The sequence below is a fragment of the Mizuhopecten yessoensis genome, unplaced genomic scaffold (genome assembly GCF_002113885.1).
Source record: "Mizuhopecten yessoensis strain PY_sf001 unplaced genomic scaffold, ASM211388v2 scaffold11163, whole genome shotgun sequence".
Classification (NCBI taxonomy): Eukaryota; Metazoa; Mollusca; class Bivalvia; order Pectinida; family Pectinidae; genus Mizuhopecten; species Mizuhopecten yessoensis.
The window spans coordinates 368,017-386,926 of NW_018408911.1; the positions used below are offsets into that span (position 1 = coordinate 368,017).

The 18,910-nt window shown below is 35.7% G+C and overlaps 1 protein-coding gene across 5 annotated transcripts in view; it reads left to right on the forward strand.

Moving 5' to 3' along the window:
• The window catches only part of LOC110467153 (inactive tyrosine-protein kinase transmembrane receptor ROR1-like), a 238,023-nt gene that overhangs the window by 162,362 nt on the left and 56,751 nt on the right, over nucleotides 1–18,910 (forward strand). For all 5 annotated transcript variants that reach the window (XM_021524103.1, XM_021524101.1, XM_021524105.1 and 2 more), the window contains one exon: nucleotides 13,300–13,319. In XM_021524103.1, coding sequence (XP_021379778.1) covers nucleotides 13,300–13,319 — 20 coding nt within the window. The remainder of the gene's footprint in view (nucleotides 1–13,299; nucleotides 13,320–18,910) is intronic.

The window sequence follows — 18,910 nt, forward strand, 5'->3', positions numbered from 1 at the left end:
TAATTCTGATTAGCCAATTTGAAAGAGAAATAAGAAGTCATTGTCAGGTAAAAAAAAAACCCCACCAAGAACAGAGTAGACACCAAAACAAAAGGGAAGAAAGCTTTAATAATTTAGCCCTACACAAATGTACATCTTTTATATAACTTGGCCCAAATGCTTGTTTGTAGTTGAACCTTGAATGTCAAAATAAACAAAAACTCTGGAGTAACATATTTCCCCAATTATCACTTACAAAGTATAAAGCTATTACTGACGACTTTAATACGGAGCCGTCTTCCTTTTTCAGTATGTGCTTGTTTGGCTCCGAGTCAATAACAGGATTGGCCAGGTGCAACGTCATGTTTGATTATTTCGTTGAGGTAGCACTACGAAGTCAGTCTTAATTACCTCTGTCACAATGAACCATGTTGCATATAAGTTAAACTGTATTAAAAGCATATTAAATCACCCCCAAAAAACAAAAGTAAATAATCTGTTGTAAGTGCAGGGAGTGCCAGTTTTCGTGGCTGTTGACAAGTTAAGTATCATGGTTTCATTTTTGTCTCTAGCTGAGTGTAAGGGCTGATGGGAAGGGTGGCGATGTTTCACTGTGGTCTCACAGTATACCTATAGGGCTGCAACGTTCCCGTAATAGTTGTCATACCTACAACTAAAGCAAAGACATCATAAAATGGCGGAACAGAAAATAGTTGTGTCACTGAGGCAGGCGTGCACACTGTAGCCCAGCTTGTCAGCCCAGACCTGACTATAGCAGAGCAGAGACAACCTGCAGATTCAAACTGGCAAACATACCTCCTCACAATAACAAACGGCTAGCTTAATTGAGCAGAAAGCACATGAATCCATCTTAAAGCCTTCGAGAATTTCTTTTCCGTTTTATTTGTACATGCTGTATTCATGGTCTGTTTCATTGACTTTCTTCTTGTTGGTTAATTAAATGCGCTCCAACCCCAGCAACTTATGCCACAGCAGCGGTCCAATTTTGAGCGCTATTAGTGGCAGAGTTTTGGCAGTGTTTAGAGTTGCTTGCCATGGTCGGGTTGGGTTTAAATAGAGGTTTTCATCACAAGAGCTTTGCTGTATCGGTTGCAGGCGCTTTGTGCTTTGCCTATGAATAAAGACAGATTTTTACGAAATAACACAAAATGCTGTGGTGGAGTTGGTCGCTAGGTCGTGTCATCGATGGAAGTAATTTGAGATGGACTATTGCATGGGAAGTCTTGCCGACAATTTCGGCTGCTGTTCACAATTGTATTGACTTTTATGTTAGCAAGCAAGTGCTAAAGGAAAAACCACATAATTCTGAGTTAGGGTCACTGCTGAATAGCACTGTTTAATGCTCTACTCTGTACGTATAAAGGGTTGTACGTGGGAGGTTGGGAGGGTATGGGAGGGAGGGAGGGTATGGGAGGGAGGGAGGTTGTAAGGGGATAGACGTTTAGGGATTCCAGGGAAACATGAAATTGTCCAAAAAAATAAATATATATCTTACCTAAATGTTCATGTAAATTTTGTAATTAATTTCATTTAATTTTAATATCTTGACATACTTTCAGAAATAAAAGATGTAAACTGTTTGTGTCTTGCCAATAGACAGTCTGTCTGCTAAATCTGACTGTCATCATTTATCCATTATATTCTTAATTTGATATGTCTTTCATCACAGACCTGAAATTGTGCATCTTTTTGTTAGAAACAAATTTTTATTTATTTCTTTTATCAAATAATGATCTTGGGGAGGAAAAGTCATTGCTACAAGATCTAAAGATAAAATGATGGACATATAACGAGCTTTATATCAACACAAAGTTTTGATAAAAAAAGGAAAATTCAGGACTGGTTGAAATTACACTCTCTAACTGTGAACAACATTTGTCATCCGTGTGTAGGCTATCATATATTACGAGCCTTGACAACAAATTATTCATGTGAAATTTGAGATATAATGGGAAGTTGAGATCTGCTGTGTGACCATGCGCTTTTCTGTAGTTTAAGACAGTAAGTCGGTATAATATAACTTAAGTACAGTCAACCTATTTGAGAGGACTGTCTGTCCATAAAAATTGCTTGGATTAAAAAGTTGACTATATGTCTATAAAGAATGCTTGAAATAAAACGTTGACTACCTGTCTATTAGGAGCATTTGGATTGAAAAGTTGATTATCTGTCTATAAATAGTGCTTGAATAAGTTGACTACCTGTCTATAAAGAGTGCTTGGATTAAAAAAATGACTACCTGTTGATAAAGAATGCTTGGATTGAAAATTTGACTACATGTATATAAAGAATGATTGATTGAAAAGGTGACTACCTGTCTGTAAAGAATGCTAGGATTAAAAAATTGACTACCTGTTTATAAAGAATGCTTGATTGAAAAGGAGACTACCTGTCTGTAAAGAATGCTTGGATTAAAAAATTGACTACCTGTTTATAAAGAATGCTTGATTAGAAAGGTGACTACCTATCTATAAAGAATATTTGAATGTAATTTTCACCCTGTCTATTAAAGAACAGTTATATTATCCGGAAAAGCTGGATTTAGTTACCATCCAAACAAAGCTATATAGATATTTTAGGCCAGGTTATTATTCTCCCACCAGTATTAACAGAGTGTATTAATGGTTTACACACCGTCAGCCATTCAGACAGTCAATCTGTGTGTCACTTTCTCAGGGACATATCTAACATACTCAATCACCTACAATTGCCAAATTGTGTATGTGAGTAGCTCTTGGGATGGCAGAGTGTCACATACTAAAATCAGGTCTTGTGTCCCACTATAGACAGAGTAATGGCCCTTTATTAATTTCTGATTATGAAGTTTTTTCATAGGGGAAATATAGATTTCTTGTAATACTTTGTTGCATGTCAGTCCATTGGTTGTTACCAGATGTCTCATTTGCTTATAAGTATTTGTCTAGATCATTTTTGGTTCTAGCATGAAAAAAGTTCATCTCTGTATTTCCTTTTCTTGTATTTTGTCCTCATTAAAAAATTAATGGAAAAGATTGTTTAAATTCATGTCATTTGAATCTTATTTGTCTCAGATTGAATAAAAAAAATACAATTCCTTCTACATAAAATCATTTGATCCCTGGAGAAGTCCATGTGACCCTACAGATTTGATGGAAATACCATGACGTGACGAAAGGTATTACTAGTGTGTAAAAATTGCTACTAAAGTACAGCCCACACTAGGAAATCTGATTTGATAGGTATTCTGGGATAAATATGTTGGGAGATCTCTTTTCAAGTTTTGGATTACTTTTAATGATGTATATTGCTGTGGTTTTAAGTGAGATACTGTGAATGATTGTCAGGTATCAGTTTCGTAACATAGGAGATGTATGCATGACCTTTCGTGAGGTGCATCCTGTGTTGCGGTATAATTAAAGCGAACGGTTGTTAAAACTCTATGTGAATCTCATCAGAGAAACCATGTGGAGGATATTGACCTTATATTGAACCTGGATTAAAATATTCTAACTTTAAACATTATAGTTCTGTATTGATGAATCAGAGTCACAGCTGTGGAGGGAAATGTCATTAGCATTATAGAATATTTTACAAACTTATGCTGTTATCAACATTTCTACCTTGGTGTGTCCAGTTTCGTTGATAAATTGATTTATACAGATTTTAAGAATGAATTTTGGATTTGCACAAGTCTGTCCTTTTCTCTAAATTTTCCTGAACTTCCTCTATCACTGACCTTCTCAGATATATTGTACCGTCTCCCTGAGCTTCGGACATGCTCTTTTCTACCTATAACCTTCACCCTGACCTTGAAACACATGAACCCATCACAACACGCCCTTCCCTCCTAACTTCCCCTGAAATACTTTCAAACATACCCTACACCTCTAGCTCAGCCCCTCAACCCCCCAACCCAACTTGCAGCAGGTGCCCCTCGCCCAATCCTACCCGACTTCCTGCTGGCCCCTGGGGTCAGGTCCTTTATTATTGAGGTAGAACTGAGTGTTTAAACATGGAGACTAATCACCCCGGACAAAAACATCTCCCCTGTAACACCCCAGAAGATTTATGTAACGAATTGGTGCCATTGAATTAACATGATTACCGAATGTTGTTGTTTTTTGCTATATCCATTTCCCTGATTTTGCCTGCAGAAAATCTGTTTGTCATTATACATAAAAATACCGTCCATGGTTTGTTTTGATGTATGGCAGTCCTGCCAAGGTAGAGTTTCTTTCTCAATTTCAGCGATTTATCTTAGCTAACCAATAGATTTAAAAAAATCAACTACATGTTTATTTAAATTTATCCTTAGATTAAGATTTAGAACGTGTGTTTTCAATAGTGACGTGTAATTCCAGAGTGCTTTGGTAGCTAGGCTGTCGAGGCCGTGCCTGGATCTGAAAGATTTCTAATAATGCAAATCTATCACTGATGTGTTTGTTGCAAGGAGATGTTTACAAAAGCTTATCTTTCATCCTTTAGGACTCCAATTATCCCAAGATCTATATTTCTTTTCTTTTTACAATCCAGATTTTAAAGATTTTACAACCATAAATGAAATAGTTTCACCATTATGGCAATACGGTAATCAAACAAAATGTATTTTAAATAGATTTTAAGGGTTTGGATTGAAAATGTGAAAGAATAACTAGGAGAAATTGTGAAACATATAAAGCTAAAAGTTAAGCAAGATCTGAAATTATATCATTATGAATACTTGATAAAATAATTTCTGCATAATTTAAGTTTGTTTACATCAGAACAAGCAGGGGAATTCAATTAAGAGTTATCTTAAAACAATTCTTAAAAGTGTGAAATAAATACATTATGTTAATTAAGAACGGGAGGATCAATTAAATGTGAGATGTCAGTTTGAAAAAGACCTGAGGGTGGAAAATTAACGGTATAGGGGTCTGCAGAATTTTTTCACCAATAAAAGTAAACATTTCTATTTAATTGTCTTATTTTGGATATTCCCTTGACCTCATTTTTTGGTCAAAGGTTAAATAAGTACAAAACGTTCAGTGAAATCATGTCTAGCTGTAAATTTCAAATCATTTAAGATGTCTTGGTGAAACTTGAGATATACCAGCATCACTGACAGTAGGTTAGCAGTGCACTAGTGTAATAACCTGAAAGTTAAATATTAATATTATTTTTAATGAGAATATTTTGCCATCATTTATGATATTTTCAAGTAAGAAAATCAGGTCCTCAGGACCTCTTGTTTTAATTGGATTTTATGGTGAATTAATTGGGGATTTCTCGTTTCTGTAAGACATCTAGGGTCTTCCATCGCTAAAGATCTAAAAACAATGGCTGTTTTATTGAGGTATTTTGGGATTCCATTTAAGATTGTGACAGGCGTCCATTAGCCATGATGAGATACCAGAAAACCCCTGTCAGTTTTACAGTAAAAATAAGTAGATGATCACTTTTTAATTCACCAGCCTGTTTTTGTGGGGACATAACAGGTTTTTTTCAAGAAAAAAGGAAACCTTGTATACAGTGTTTATATTTTTTGTTGTGAAGTCTGTAGGAGTCATACTTTAATTTAAGAACATGTGAAAGAAATTTCTTCTTTCTTGTGTATTTCATATACAGTTGATTATCATTATTTTGGACACATTGGTTTCTGAACTAAATGTCAGAAAATTAGCAAATCTCAAAAATTGACGCATGGAAAAGGATTTTTAATTCTTTTACAGCATCCAAAATCATTGCATTTTATGGATGTTCAAGGCCTCAGTTATAACACTTGTCATTATTGGGCAAGTAGAATTCTTTAAATATTTCAACTTCAACACGTTATATCTGTTTGTAATTTCCCCTGCAAAGAAACACTATTAGAATTGGTTTCCAGAAAACCTTAAGAAAAAAAATATTTGTATCCTTGGTTAATTACTTGTGAATGGTAATTGAATTTTGTAATCATTTTTTTTGGCCAATAATTTCTTGCTGCCATCAAGTTGATAGCAAATTACAATAAACAATGTGGATTGGTTGGTCTGCTGTTACAGCAGGCCAACCAGACAGGCCAGTTGTACTAATCTCAGATGCATCCAAGATGGCCATGGGGATAAATCATGGCTGATCTCATTATAAACGTGGCCATGTTTTACAAATCTTTAATGAGCTTTATACCAGCCTGATGAAAAATATTGGGTCATCATCACAGTTTTGTGAATGATTACAAATTGGCTTTGTTGTTTTACAGAAGTTCAGTATAATGCTCATTTTGTTTGGAAATAAAAGAAGGATAATGATAACGTCTTCAGGAACAGCAGGAGTTTAGATTGATCATCAAGTATATAAATTGTTTATGTCTTAATCTTGAAACTGGCAAATGTGCTATGAGTGCAATTTCAAAATTAACACTTTATCCACAGAAAAATCTCATGTCCATTCGTATCCTGCCTTAACATATATATATCAGTGACTATTATTTCATTCTCCACCCATTTCAAACAGTCATTTTGTGCTAATGTTACAAGACTGTGTGATGGGGTCTATATGGATATGTGTCATTTTGACACGGAAATTGAAAAACACAAAATATAATTTGACATGACAATTTCACAGTTGTTGGAATGAGGGGCTGTTGATGATGGAGTTTAATCCCCAATTGTGCCCATCCGATACCTAAAAGCTGACAGTTGGGAGCTGATTTCAGCTGTCTAACCTCGTGTATAATGTATATCACATTCGGATAAGTGGACAATTGACAAGTCATTTGTCAACTATTTGATAAAAAAAACACCCTGCTACTGTTATCATATACCGAGCTAGATGGTCTACGGTAAACATAGAAATCTAATTCTACACATCTGTATAATTCATGTTTCGCATAAAATTTATGTTTATAACAGGAAATGTCCATTCTATGTCAATTTCTTGCATATAATGGTTCTACCCAATCAATTACAATCACTTTATACTGTAATTTATAAACAATTTAGAGAGTCGTATAACGCAAGTGGTCTGTTAATACAGGTGATGGCTTAATTTAACATGGTGATCGTAGTTCATTTGTCAGGTTTAAGTTATTCTCTGTGCGCCCTTCAATGAGATGCCAAATATGAAATGGGATGAAAAATGTAACATGAATATCATCATGCTGTACCAGGAGGTACACATGGACCAAAGTAATAATTAGTAAATAAGTTTTAAATGGTGAAAGGGCAGAAAATTTAGGTGCGAAAATTTTACAGTTACACAGTGCATATATACTACTCTGCTGTGACATACAACTTGTTATCAAAAACATTCTACCATAAGATATCTGGGGGTTAACCATCTTGTATGAATAATGATTCAGACTTAAATAACAGATGACACATTTGAAAGATACACAAGAAGTCCTAACATATTCACAGGTACACAAAAATAGATGACTCATTTTAAAAGATACACAATAATTGATGACACTTTAACAGGTACACAAGAATTAATATTTTGATTATTTTGAATAATGGCAGGATGTAAATTTAATTGTTTTAAGGGGGAATGACTCTAACATAAATCACTGGTATAATGTGTATTATATATTATATAGCATATATCTTCAAGGGAGAAAACTCTAACACAAATCACAGGTGTAATTTGTAATTAAGGTAGCATACACCCTTAAAGAACTCAAATCTAAAATAAATCACAGGTATAATGTGTAACATATATATTCATCCTTTAGCTCATCTACAGCGTATAGGTCGTCATGGAGATTTTCATATGACGTTTTTTGTCCATCTCAGAAAGTTCAAAGAAACTATTTTCGATTATCTTGATGCAGGTGCAACTGTGGGCTGTTTCTAGGCTTTGATTGATTGCTACTAGAGTGTTGTTGATGAAGTAGCTCTGTTTGGTAATGAGGTACCCTACATGCAGACAGTCCCATTATGGCTTGGATTCCTTCTAATCAAATTAACAATTGATGGAGAGGGCCAGGTTTACAGGAAACCTGTAGCGTTCTCTGGTCAGACATAACTAGTTTATATTACACCTATGTTCCATCGGTCAGCTCTATACAATGACCATTAGGGACATAAGTCCAATCCACTATCACACCTTTGGTGTCCGGCGTGTGGTCTCCCGAGGATCTAGCCAATAGAAGTGATGGAAGGGAATAAAATCATGCATTAGCATGGCCATTCTTTACATTAATTTGTCTCTCAGACTTTATACAGTAGCAGATCCTGAAATTGAGCAGGAAGATTTCCAGACTGGAAAATTATTTTGGGAAAAAACATTGGCAGGGCCAGGTACAGTTCAACTGTAACCTATGCTTGGAGTTTACTAGAAGATTATATGTATGTCAGGGAAAATAGCCTTTTGAAATATATTTCTATATATTGGGCAAGTAGCTTTTTGATTTTAAATTTGCTAGAAGGCTAATACTCTAAATAGGAAATTGTATAACCCTGGTTTCTTATTGGTTTTAAAGAATAATAATGGTACAGCCCTCAGAGTACAGTAAATAGTATACCTCTTTGTGAAGTGATCAACTGTTATATATTGTACTATATATTTTATATACTTTATTTTTTATTTATATTTTATAAATTATATACTATATATATTAATAATGTGTTTCCTTGAACAAGACACTTTACACTGATTGTTACAGCATACTCAGCTGTAAAAACAGGTAACAGATATGTGTACAAGTAATCTGGTGAAGGACTAACATTCTTCCTGAACACCTCAGATACCGCAGGCTAAGAGGGATAATCTTCCAGGCTTCATGGGCCACATGGCTCTGAATGTTGACAATGTTCCTTGAATATCATGTATAAAGGGATGGGACTGGGCGGGTAAAAGTTCCAACTCTGTTGGTGGAACAGTCAGGCATGGCGGTCCTAGGGAAGGTTTTTGGGTCGCAGTACTGTTTGGTCATAAACTGTTTAGTTTTGTTGACCAAATAATTGGTGCTGTTGTCACCTATTAAAATCTCAGAGCTGTTTTTCCTAAACTCTGTAGGTCATCAAGTATAACAGGTACTCACAATCAAGACTTTTTGTCAAAACCTGCTCTATTACTATTTTTTATTCAGAAACTTATAGTCTCCACTATCTGTTTGTCTTATCATTCTAGTTTTGAGTGCAAGTCAAATAAAGTCCATTTATATACAACATATTCTGTGCTTGGTGGACAAGCCCTGATACACTCCCTTTCTATTACTCATATCATTATTGTGCAAAAATCTGAACCATTAAAAAGATGAACCATATTTATCCATCAATAAGCCCATGCCTGGTAATAAGCCCACCTATATCTATTGTAGTTCAGCAGAAATGCTAACAAATATGAATTCATTGTGCGGTAATAAACTCACCCTACTACTTGGGAGACTTTTATATGTTGGCCCCTCATGCTAATTTCAGAATAAATATGGTAAAATAATTTCCTTTACAATGTGAAATATGAAGCATTTAACCATTACTGCTTTTACAGAGGTATACATGTATATAAATATTTGTCAACCAGAATAATTGTATAACTGATTGATACAGAGAGAAGATTTATTCAAAAAGTTAATAGATATCAATATTCACCTAAGATTAAAAACAATGATAAAGCCAATACCCTGCTATTAACATCATGCTGATGATGTGTTTGTAAATATTTGCTACATCTTGTCAATAGTCATTATATGTCGACCTCTGTGATAAATTGTCTGACACGCCAAAGCCATGTCACTCTGGTCTGCAAACTACCGAACCTGACACATGATGTCAGGGGTTTCAAGAAGATGATGTTTATATATATATATTAGTCATTAGGACACATGGGCAGAAAAACTGACCACACATACAGATGCCAGCCTATCAAAAGAAAACATTGTTGGTTTTTCTTAGTAGCAGAAATAGCTGGCAAAACTGTGAGTCAGATGGAGTCTTTGGGCTGGGAATGAAAAGCCCACTGAGGATCGGTATGGCTTCTAACCGTCCACTGATTACTCTATCTAATCACCCTGACCTCTTCCTTTCCAGTTTTAGAATTAAGACCTTTTGGCCAGAGAAAACACCTGCTCTGCTTGAATACCTGGCCTATATTGAAGTTGTTTCAGCTGCAGTCCAGACCCATAGGGCATAGATTTGTGGCTGTAACGCTCAGCCTGGCTCCATTCATTATCTCAGATTTAGGTAATTGGCCAATTCCTGAAGTTTTTAAGTTAAATTCAGCCAAACTTGACCTCTGTTTCACCTGTTGGATTACAATATGCATACTTGAAAAGTATTTCGGGCTGAGACATTGAAGATTTATACACTGTCATTTAAGGCTGTATGCTACCTTCTGTGTCTCCTTTTCATTGAAGATTTATACGCTGTCATTTAAGGCTGTATATGCTACCGTCTGTGTCTCCTTTTCCAAAGAGTTTGACACCAGGAAACCTCCAAAGTATATCTGTTAAATAGTCTTGCTTAATTGATAATGCATGTACAACTGGTTCACAAGATTATGGTATATTAAAGAGACTCATATAGTTCTGAAATATAAGATATTGCTTTTAATGATGTTTTTAAGAGAGAGAGAGAGAGAGAGAGAGAGAGATATAACTCTGGAATTACCACATAAAAGATGACATATATCTTTAATTGCTATCCCACCTTGCACCACTGTTTTTGTTTTTTTAATTAGTTTTTAAGTCTCAATTGATGTACTGCAAAACCTCTTTACAATGCTACCATAATCCTGTACATATGTGATGGCAGTATAAAGTAGTTATATTGTATATCATCCCTCCAAGGGTAAGGCTGTAGGGAGTGTCCAGCTTCAGCCTTGATTGTCTCCTACATAAATGAAGTGATTGAATAGGAACAATCTTATCTATCATTTGATACACAAAGTGACAAGAAGTGATTTGTGGGTGTTCATTTCAAGGATAAAGACCATGCTATGGACTTGTGTGTCATCCAAATACTGTAGAATGATTTCATTGATCTTGTAAACTATCTGACAGCTGAAAGACCAGGGAAATTAGGTCAAGTTGATATTATTCTGAAAGAGCTGTCAATCTGCCCATTAATTTTGTCTGTCTATTTGTCCATCCCTCTGAATATTTTAATCTTTGCCCAAAGATTAAGTGAGACATATGGTGATTGTACAATTCCATGTCTGTCTATCTGTCTTTCAGGTTTTTCATGTGACTATCTGTCTTGTCTTTCTATCCATTTGTCTTTCCAATTTCTATCCTATCTGTTTGTATGTCCAATTTCAAATATCTGTGTGTGTCTATCTGGTTGTCTATGTGTTGGTGTCTGTCTGTCTGTCCATGCTCATTTAACTGTCCATCCATTCATCTATTTGTCCATGTGTCTACCAAGCTGGGCATCCATCTATATCCCCATCAGATTGAGAGTCAGAGCCTGTTGGGTTGCTAGATAATAAGTTGTAAACCAGAGATGAGTTAGAGGCTCCAGAATTAACTGATGTATGTAAAAAAGGCATATCATTTACCTGTAGGCCTGTACTTGTTAGTAATTACACTATAATAGATTGGGAAACATTTACTCAAGTGCAAAATTGTCATTCCTGAAAAACACACAAAATAACACTAATGACAGCTATGTCTGTAACCACGGGCAGATGTAAGATAAAAAATACATTTATAGCAGGGCACTTAAATTGACCACTAAGGGTCAGTGGAGTGATTAAATTGATCCTTGTAGATGTAAAGGACCTGAGTGTTCAGGAGCTTGGCAAGTGTTGTGAGGGATAAGCTTTAGTCTGTTATTGGTCTGAAGGACAAGTGTAAGGGGCTACTGTGGTGGAGTTAGGGGCTGTAATATGTAAGGGGCAAGTTTGTGTCAGGTTATTTGCTCTGGCAGATAGACAAGGGGCTGTGATATGTTTCAAGGACCGTGTACACTTATTATATTGGTCTAAGGGACCAGTAAGTGGCCTGTCGAGTGTGCTGGGGTTATGAGAGGGGATTTGTGGCCCAGACAGAGTTAAAGGAGCTTGTGTACATTTAGGTGTTGTAATAGGCAGAGGCTGAAGTGTGGTCATCAGGGATTAGCAACAGATTGATCTACAATACATATTGTGTATAATGTCAGGGGGTTCTGGATATATGTACTCATCGTAGGTGTGAAACGTCAGCAAGTTGCCTGTATGTGTTAGTAATACATAACCATGAATAATGGTGCTTTAAGGAGACAATGTTGTAAGGGTGAAGGGCCATACTAGGTCCAGTGTTTACTAATGGCTAATGAGGCTGGTCAGGGCCGAGTAACACAGCAGCAAGCCTGGACTGGTCATGTATTCCTGCCAGGCATAACAGCTAAATGAGGATGGCTACTAAGCTCCCCAGTAACTTGACATGAACAGATTATTTTCACTTAATGCAATGCCAAGGGTAACTCATTTTTCCATTTGTCAAAACTTGAAAATGGTTTCCTGGGCAGCTGTTTAAACTAAGCTTGCAAAGCTCCAGCGCCTGACTATGCTGTCAGGGTTCAGTGGTGGTCTAGTATAATAGTGTATCATTTTCTATTCTGTCTCTGGAGGCAAAGGCCTCTAGGCCACTGGTAGGAGAGGTAGTGGTATATTGTTAGTATTTCCTGTTTATATATAGTAGCGCCTTGGATTGACCATGTGTACAGTGTACACAGGCTAACCTATGTAGGTCTAATTTACACTAATTATACGCTACAAGCTACACAAACATACAAATTGTGCATACCTTCCGCCTCATTAGAGTCGCGGTTCTGAGCCCTCTGGGAAGACAGAGAGGGGGGATATGTGATGTATGATCAACAAGGACTGCATCTCGTCAAATCTGATGTGACAGGATGACAGCAATGTACAATGCTCTGTTGCAGCTGCTTCAAATACCCATCTCCCCCAAACCTTTCCCAATATAAGTGATACATAGATACCCCCTCCCACACAATATACATTGTAATATGGTAGACCCTAGCTGCCACCCCCAATCTATTCAGGCCAGATGGAGACAAGGATTCGAACCGAAACCTCTGACTATCCACAAACCTCTAACACTCATAAAAAAATTTGCAAGATTTTTAAGTTGCATCATTGCGAGGATTTAACATGTAAGACTATGATTTTAAGGGTTAACGGTAAATGGTCACTGCGAGGGAGAAAATCAAGTTCTACAATTTCTTCATTAAAGAGACGATTGTCACGTTTGTAAATATCATGATTACATTTTAAATAGAACTGAACAGCATGTTAAAAATGTTATAATAAATGCAAACACTCATATTTATGTTTAATTGATTATATTATGAAACAAATTTAAAATATGAATAAATTGTATAATAATTAATTTGTATCTTTTCTATGTCTTTACAGGGAGGTGTTTGACAATGATGGTGAGTAGAATTTGACGTTGTTTGTGTGTTGTGAATGTGTGTTTGTGGAGTATGATGTAGGGGGAAGGAGCTGGGAAGAGAGATAGCCAAATCTATGTTATCTCAGAGCACTTAAGCTTTTCATCAGGTACAGTTTACAAACACAGAGGAATGCCTGGGATTATAAGAACATTTTTATTCTCAAAACCTTCTCCCTGTCTGTCACAGCAGCCTTATCAAAAGCTGTGATGTAAGTTAATATATGCCATTCAACAGTTTAAAAAACAGGAGCAGAGACCTGATAATTGTTCCGTTGAAGCAGAATTTAATTAGTATTGGTGTTTTGTTGTATTATGACACTCCATGGTATAGTGTTATTGTGTTTATACACTTAAAATGGAATAACCCTACAGCTGTTACCTCAGATTTGATTCCTCTTAATTCAATGTTAACAGGCTTCATATTTCTTGGTTGCCTGATCTTTAAGATTTATTTTAATTGTGGCTAAGTGCATACAGATTAATAGCCGTCGTCTTGGTATGTTAAAAAGATAGCATCAGAACAGAAAATGTGGTGAAAACGACAAACGAAATTGGGTATTACATATATAAATATTAATTTCAGTATTTCATTAAAATTATGCATGAAATTTGATGACTTCATACATTTTTTTTATTTAATTATAAATTACAAAATACAGGAATTAAAATTTAACCGTAAAATAAATTTGCGTATTTTGACGCAAGTCATGCTTTCAGCTAAAAGTTGAGAGAACTTTGTCGAGAAAAGTAAAACTTTTCAAACTTTCTGCTGCTTTTTTTACGCAAAAGTTGAGCAATTTGATCTTCAAAGTCATAATAATAATTCATAAGACAATATCGTGAAAATTTAAATGCTAGTGAATCTTCAGTGAATATCTTTTTATTTGATGAAGCAAAGCTATTAGGTGATATAAAGGATAGCTTTGTCCAATTCGTTATTTCGTAAAAAGACCTACACAACAGTTAGAACATTAGTGAAATATTACAGTCATACCTTAAGGTTGCAAAGTATTTTTTTCTGCTGATGACTCCATAATTGATTACATGATGTGGGCAAATAATATTAACTTCTAGAGAGGATGATATTTCAAACTATCAACCCTACACACCACGGCAAACTATGAATTCAACGCTTACACCACGTCCATCATCAGATCGTTGATGATTTCTGCCACCGTTGATAATAAATCTGTTTAGTGACCTTTGACCTACTAATGTGAGTAATGTGAGCTGAATTGCAATCAGAAACATTTATCTGGAGATTAGAAATCATTGTCATCATGATAGATACTTTGAAATTTAATCTTGATAGCTTAAAATATTATACAATACCATTTAGCCATTGATTTTCATTCTGATGGACAAAAAGCACTATTCAAATAACCCAATAGATTAAAACCAAGTTTCTAATTACAAGACCATTTTCATTTTTCACCCAAACTGAGCAGACGACCTACCGTGAATAAGGGCTTTCTATTATCCTTTTAATGTCAAGTTTTTGTAAAGAAAATGGATGAGATTGTCTGGAAAATGCACAAAAATGGATTGTCGGGAAGTTATACATAAGTACAAGCTATATATATCTCTCTGTATATGGCTGTACATCAGGGCTGGACGGTGATCGACAGAGTCTGGTAGCATAGGTACCGTTATATGCCACCAGAATGAGACCGAATTGCATTGGGTTTCTTTACAGCCTTGAAGCTTCGGTAAATTCTAGTTTGAAGGTTTAATGAAATGACAGAAAATACAAAAAAATCCAGGTCAGCTAGACAGTTTTCTCGAGACAGGAAGATGGAGTATACTCTCCGAAAATAGCATAGATTGGAAGTGTGATATTGAGATTTATTTAATAGAGATTGATAGACAATTTTACAATGACATTGCTAATCAATGGAAAATCACATCATACTTTACCACACACTAGACAGAGGCTTTCGCAAAACATTATGATCTACATTAAGGTAAATTAAATGTGAATGGTAGAAAAGTCAAGCAGAGTGGTGTTTCTCCGCACACACAATGCGAACTGCAATCACATTTGATATATTTTGTAATTATGGTTGACGGAATGAAGTAGATGGAAAAATTAAGGGAAATCCTAAGCACAGTATATCGCCACTGGCCAGGGACCAAATTATAGCAAATATGTACAACTTTGATAATCTTTCATCTAGTGCTGTCTCAGATTGTCCAGATTTTTGAAAATTTCCAAATTGCCCAAGCTCCTATCACCAGCACTTGGGAGTCCATTTCAAATAAGACATCAGTTTTATCATCTACATAATTAAGTTAGAGAGTCCCACATCTTTCTATTGTATATAGACCTTCATCAATTATTTTCTGAAATTTATGGTATTTCTTCTTTATTCATAAAGCATAGTCCCACTACAAACAAAACACAATACATCTCCAGCACACATGCAGGCATACACACATAGGGAGATATTAGCCAGGTGGCATAGGACTAGTAGTTAGCGCCTGATAAGGCAGCTCCTACGAATTCCTCAAAATTTGTATATCCTAATTGTATTAATTGTATATCTATGTACTGTAAAGCGCTTTAGAGTGGCTTATGTTAGCTAGATAGGGCGCTATATTATTATATGACAAATATCTTGACAGGAAGGCCATTGGACAAACACCTTGCTGTATTATCAGGATGGTCAAAGTATACACATAACGTAGATAAATTTCTTTCATATATTCTTTTATATCATAAATTGGTAAGCAATTTCATGTCAGCAAAATGCTGGACATGTATTGGAACTCTTTTTTTCATCGGAGATACAGAAAGAGCACCGGGATTCTAACTTAAAACAGAGGCTTTAGCTCAAACTTAGCAGCTTGAGTCGGATTCAATGTGGCAGTGATGCTGGGACTATGCAGGTTCTACCCGGATTGTTTCTATGAAATTAAAATTTCATTAACTAGAGTTCATCTTAATACCAACAAGGAAACTTCTGCAATAGGATTTTAGAAATTGGCAGTACATGTTATAGAGGAAATTGAAAATTGCAAAATAATCTCATATTTTTTTGGCAGAAACAATACCAAAATGGTTTCACAGTATATAATTGTGACCAGTCGGGCCTTCTGCCACCTCAATTCTCTCAGTGCAGTGAGTGCACAGAACGATTTCCTATCTGAAGGACATGTATAGGAGGACTGCAGTAAAATGTTTAGCGGCCCATTAAGCTCGATCCATTAACTCTCCTTATTGGTTGTCGCTATAATCAATGTTAAGTATTTTAACCCAGATTTAAAGCCAATTTAAATAGTTGATATTTCTCACTTTTCCATTTGCTGAAGGAGCTTTTATAGGCAAATAAATATCTCTTGATTTGTTTTTTTCCCTGTGAAATTTAATAGAAGAACTACTCTGACATAAGTTTATGAGGTAATGATTTAGAAATCTGGGATATGGTGTTTGTAAACATTTTAGAGAGAGATTTTTTTGAAAGGTTTGATTCTTCCCTGGAGAGGAATAATTCATCATCCAAAGTTCGTATTACAGATTGTGTAAGGTTGTACTATCATGGAAACCGATCTTACGGAATCCCAAGGTGCCTAAAACATTGGATCATCTTGGTCTGCTTTACGTTTTATTGTTTTTACTCGATTCATAGCTGTCAGAGTTTGATTTGTATCTGTAAACATTTCCCTGTAACAAGTATTTAGGGTTTGGCAGGGAAGTCTGTAGCTTAAAAGCCCCCCTGACAACAGTAAAAGTCGGCACTAGCATGCCCACAATAGGACCAAAGCAAAAAAACACCAGGATTATGTAAGTGCGTTAACGTAGCTGTAAATATCGAATTTTCAATGCCATCAAAAGGAGAACAGCAGATAACCGTTCACCCCGCGCTTAATGGTCAGATTTATTAAAATTTTATCACCACGAACAAGACATGAAAAAACTTCATGTATTTTAAATGGCAGATAGTTTGAAATGTTAAACGGTTAAGTACAGTGTACTGAAGGCGAGATGAAAGTCCTATAATGGTGATTAAGAATTTGAATCATGTTAGAAAAAGATCAAAGATAGAGATTTTTCAGGGTGAAGTTTAAAGAGGACAGACGGACTGTTAGGAAATGTATAGGTAACATGTTAGCCATGTATGATCCCCACGACACAGGAAGCTAGGCTCGCTGATCAAATGTTCCTGTCTATATCATTCACATTAAAACATTCAAAGTCAGGATCATTTAGGTAAAAAAACATGATCCTTTTATAAGAGATAAGGGTTTAATATGTATAGGCATGTCCAAGTATACATTATGAATATTTATTGCGAATTAACTCCCAATGAGAACGATATTGACTTGTGGTGATATCCAATGCTGATTGGTTACTGCTATATAACTAAGACCAATGGCGTCTGATGTTTGAAGGGGGTGGGGGACCAACTTGTGAATGATGCGCACTCGCTGAGTTTTTACCAAAATTTTCTGTGACACAAGAAGAGCTTTAGTCTAGTTTCAAACCCAGAACCTTTGATTATCTTGTTAAGTGCTATGACCACGTCCTAACGATGAAATGCTTTATCTCCATCAAGTTCCATCTGTCTCATTTTTATATCAATGGTGTTAGACCACTTTGACCAATTTGACATTAAAACATGCAACAAATAATTCCTTTACAGAAATATACCATATCTGATGAAAATTTTCATGTACTATCATATTTAGCATGCAACCGGACTGGAATATTATGTGAACTGTTGTTTATGCATCATGTAAGACATAATACAGGTTGACTGAAACACAAATTGTTCTCCTGATGGATTAGTATATAAAGGTCAGTTCATAGAAATTAGTGTTAAAAGCAGTTAACTCTTTCACCCCTGAAGACAAATTTGAACTTTTCCAATTCAAAGGTTGGAATAGTTCATTATGAAATTTCAGGGGTAAATGAGTTAAGGATCCCTGTACCAATAACAATATTGGAAAATAAATCCAGCATGACTATAAGCTTTGATGAATCAATTCTGAAAAGGAAATCATACCTAGAGGGATTTTTATGAAAAATTAATAAAGATAAAATAAACAAAAAAGTCAGCAATTGTGTTCTCAGTATAAAAATGCCATAGGCCAAGCCAGGTTTTGACCCCTTGACCTCTGATCATCATGCTGTCATTCTAGTACCAATGCCCTACCTGATCAACTGCAGTACCTTGGCCCATTTTTAGCTCACCTGGCCCGAAGGGCCAAGTGAGCTTATGGCATGGTGCGGCGTCCGTCGTCCGTCCGGCGTCCGTCCGGCGTCAACTTTTTACTTTAAACAACTTCTTCTCAGTAACCAAAAGGCCTAGGGTGATGATATTGGTCAGAAGCATGCTTGGATGAAGGGCTACCAAGTTTGTTCAAATAAATGACCTTCGTCAATTTTCAAGGTCACAGGGGTCAAATATGTAAAAATCTTTAATCAACTTCTTCTGAATAACCAAGAGGCCTAGGATGATGATATTTGGCCAGTAACATGCTGGAATGAAGGGCTACCAAGTTTGTTCAAATAAATGACCTTGCCTTATATTCAAGGTCACAGGGGTCAAATATGTTCAAAACCTTTAA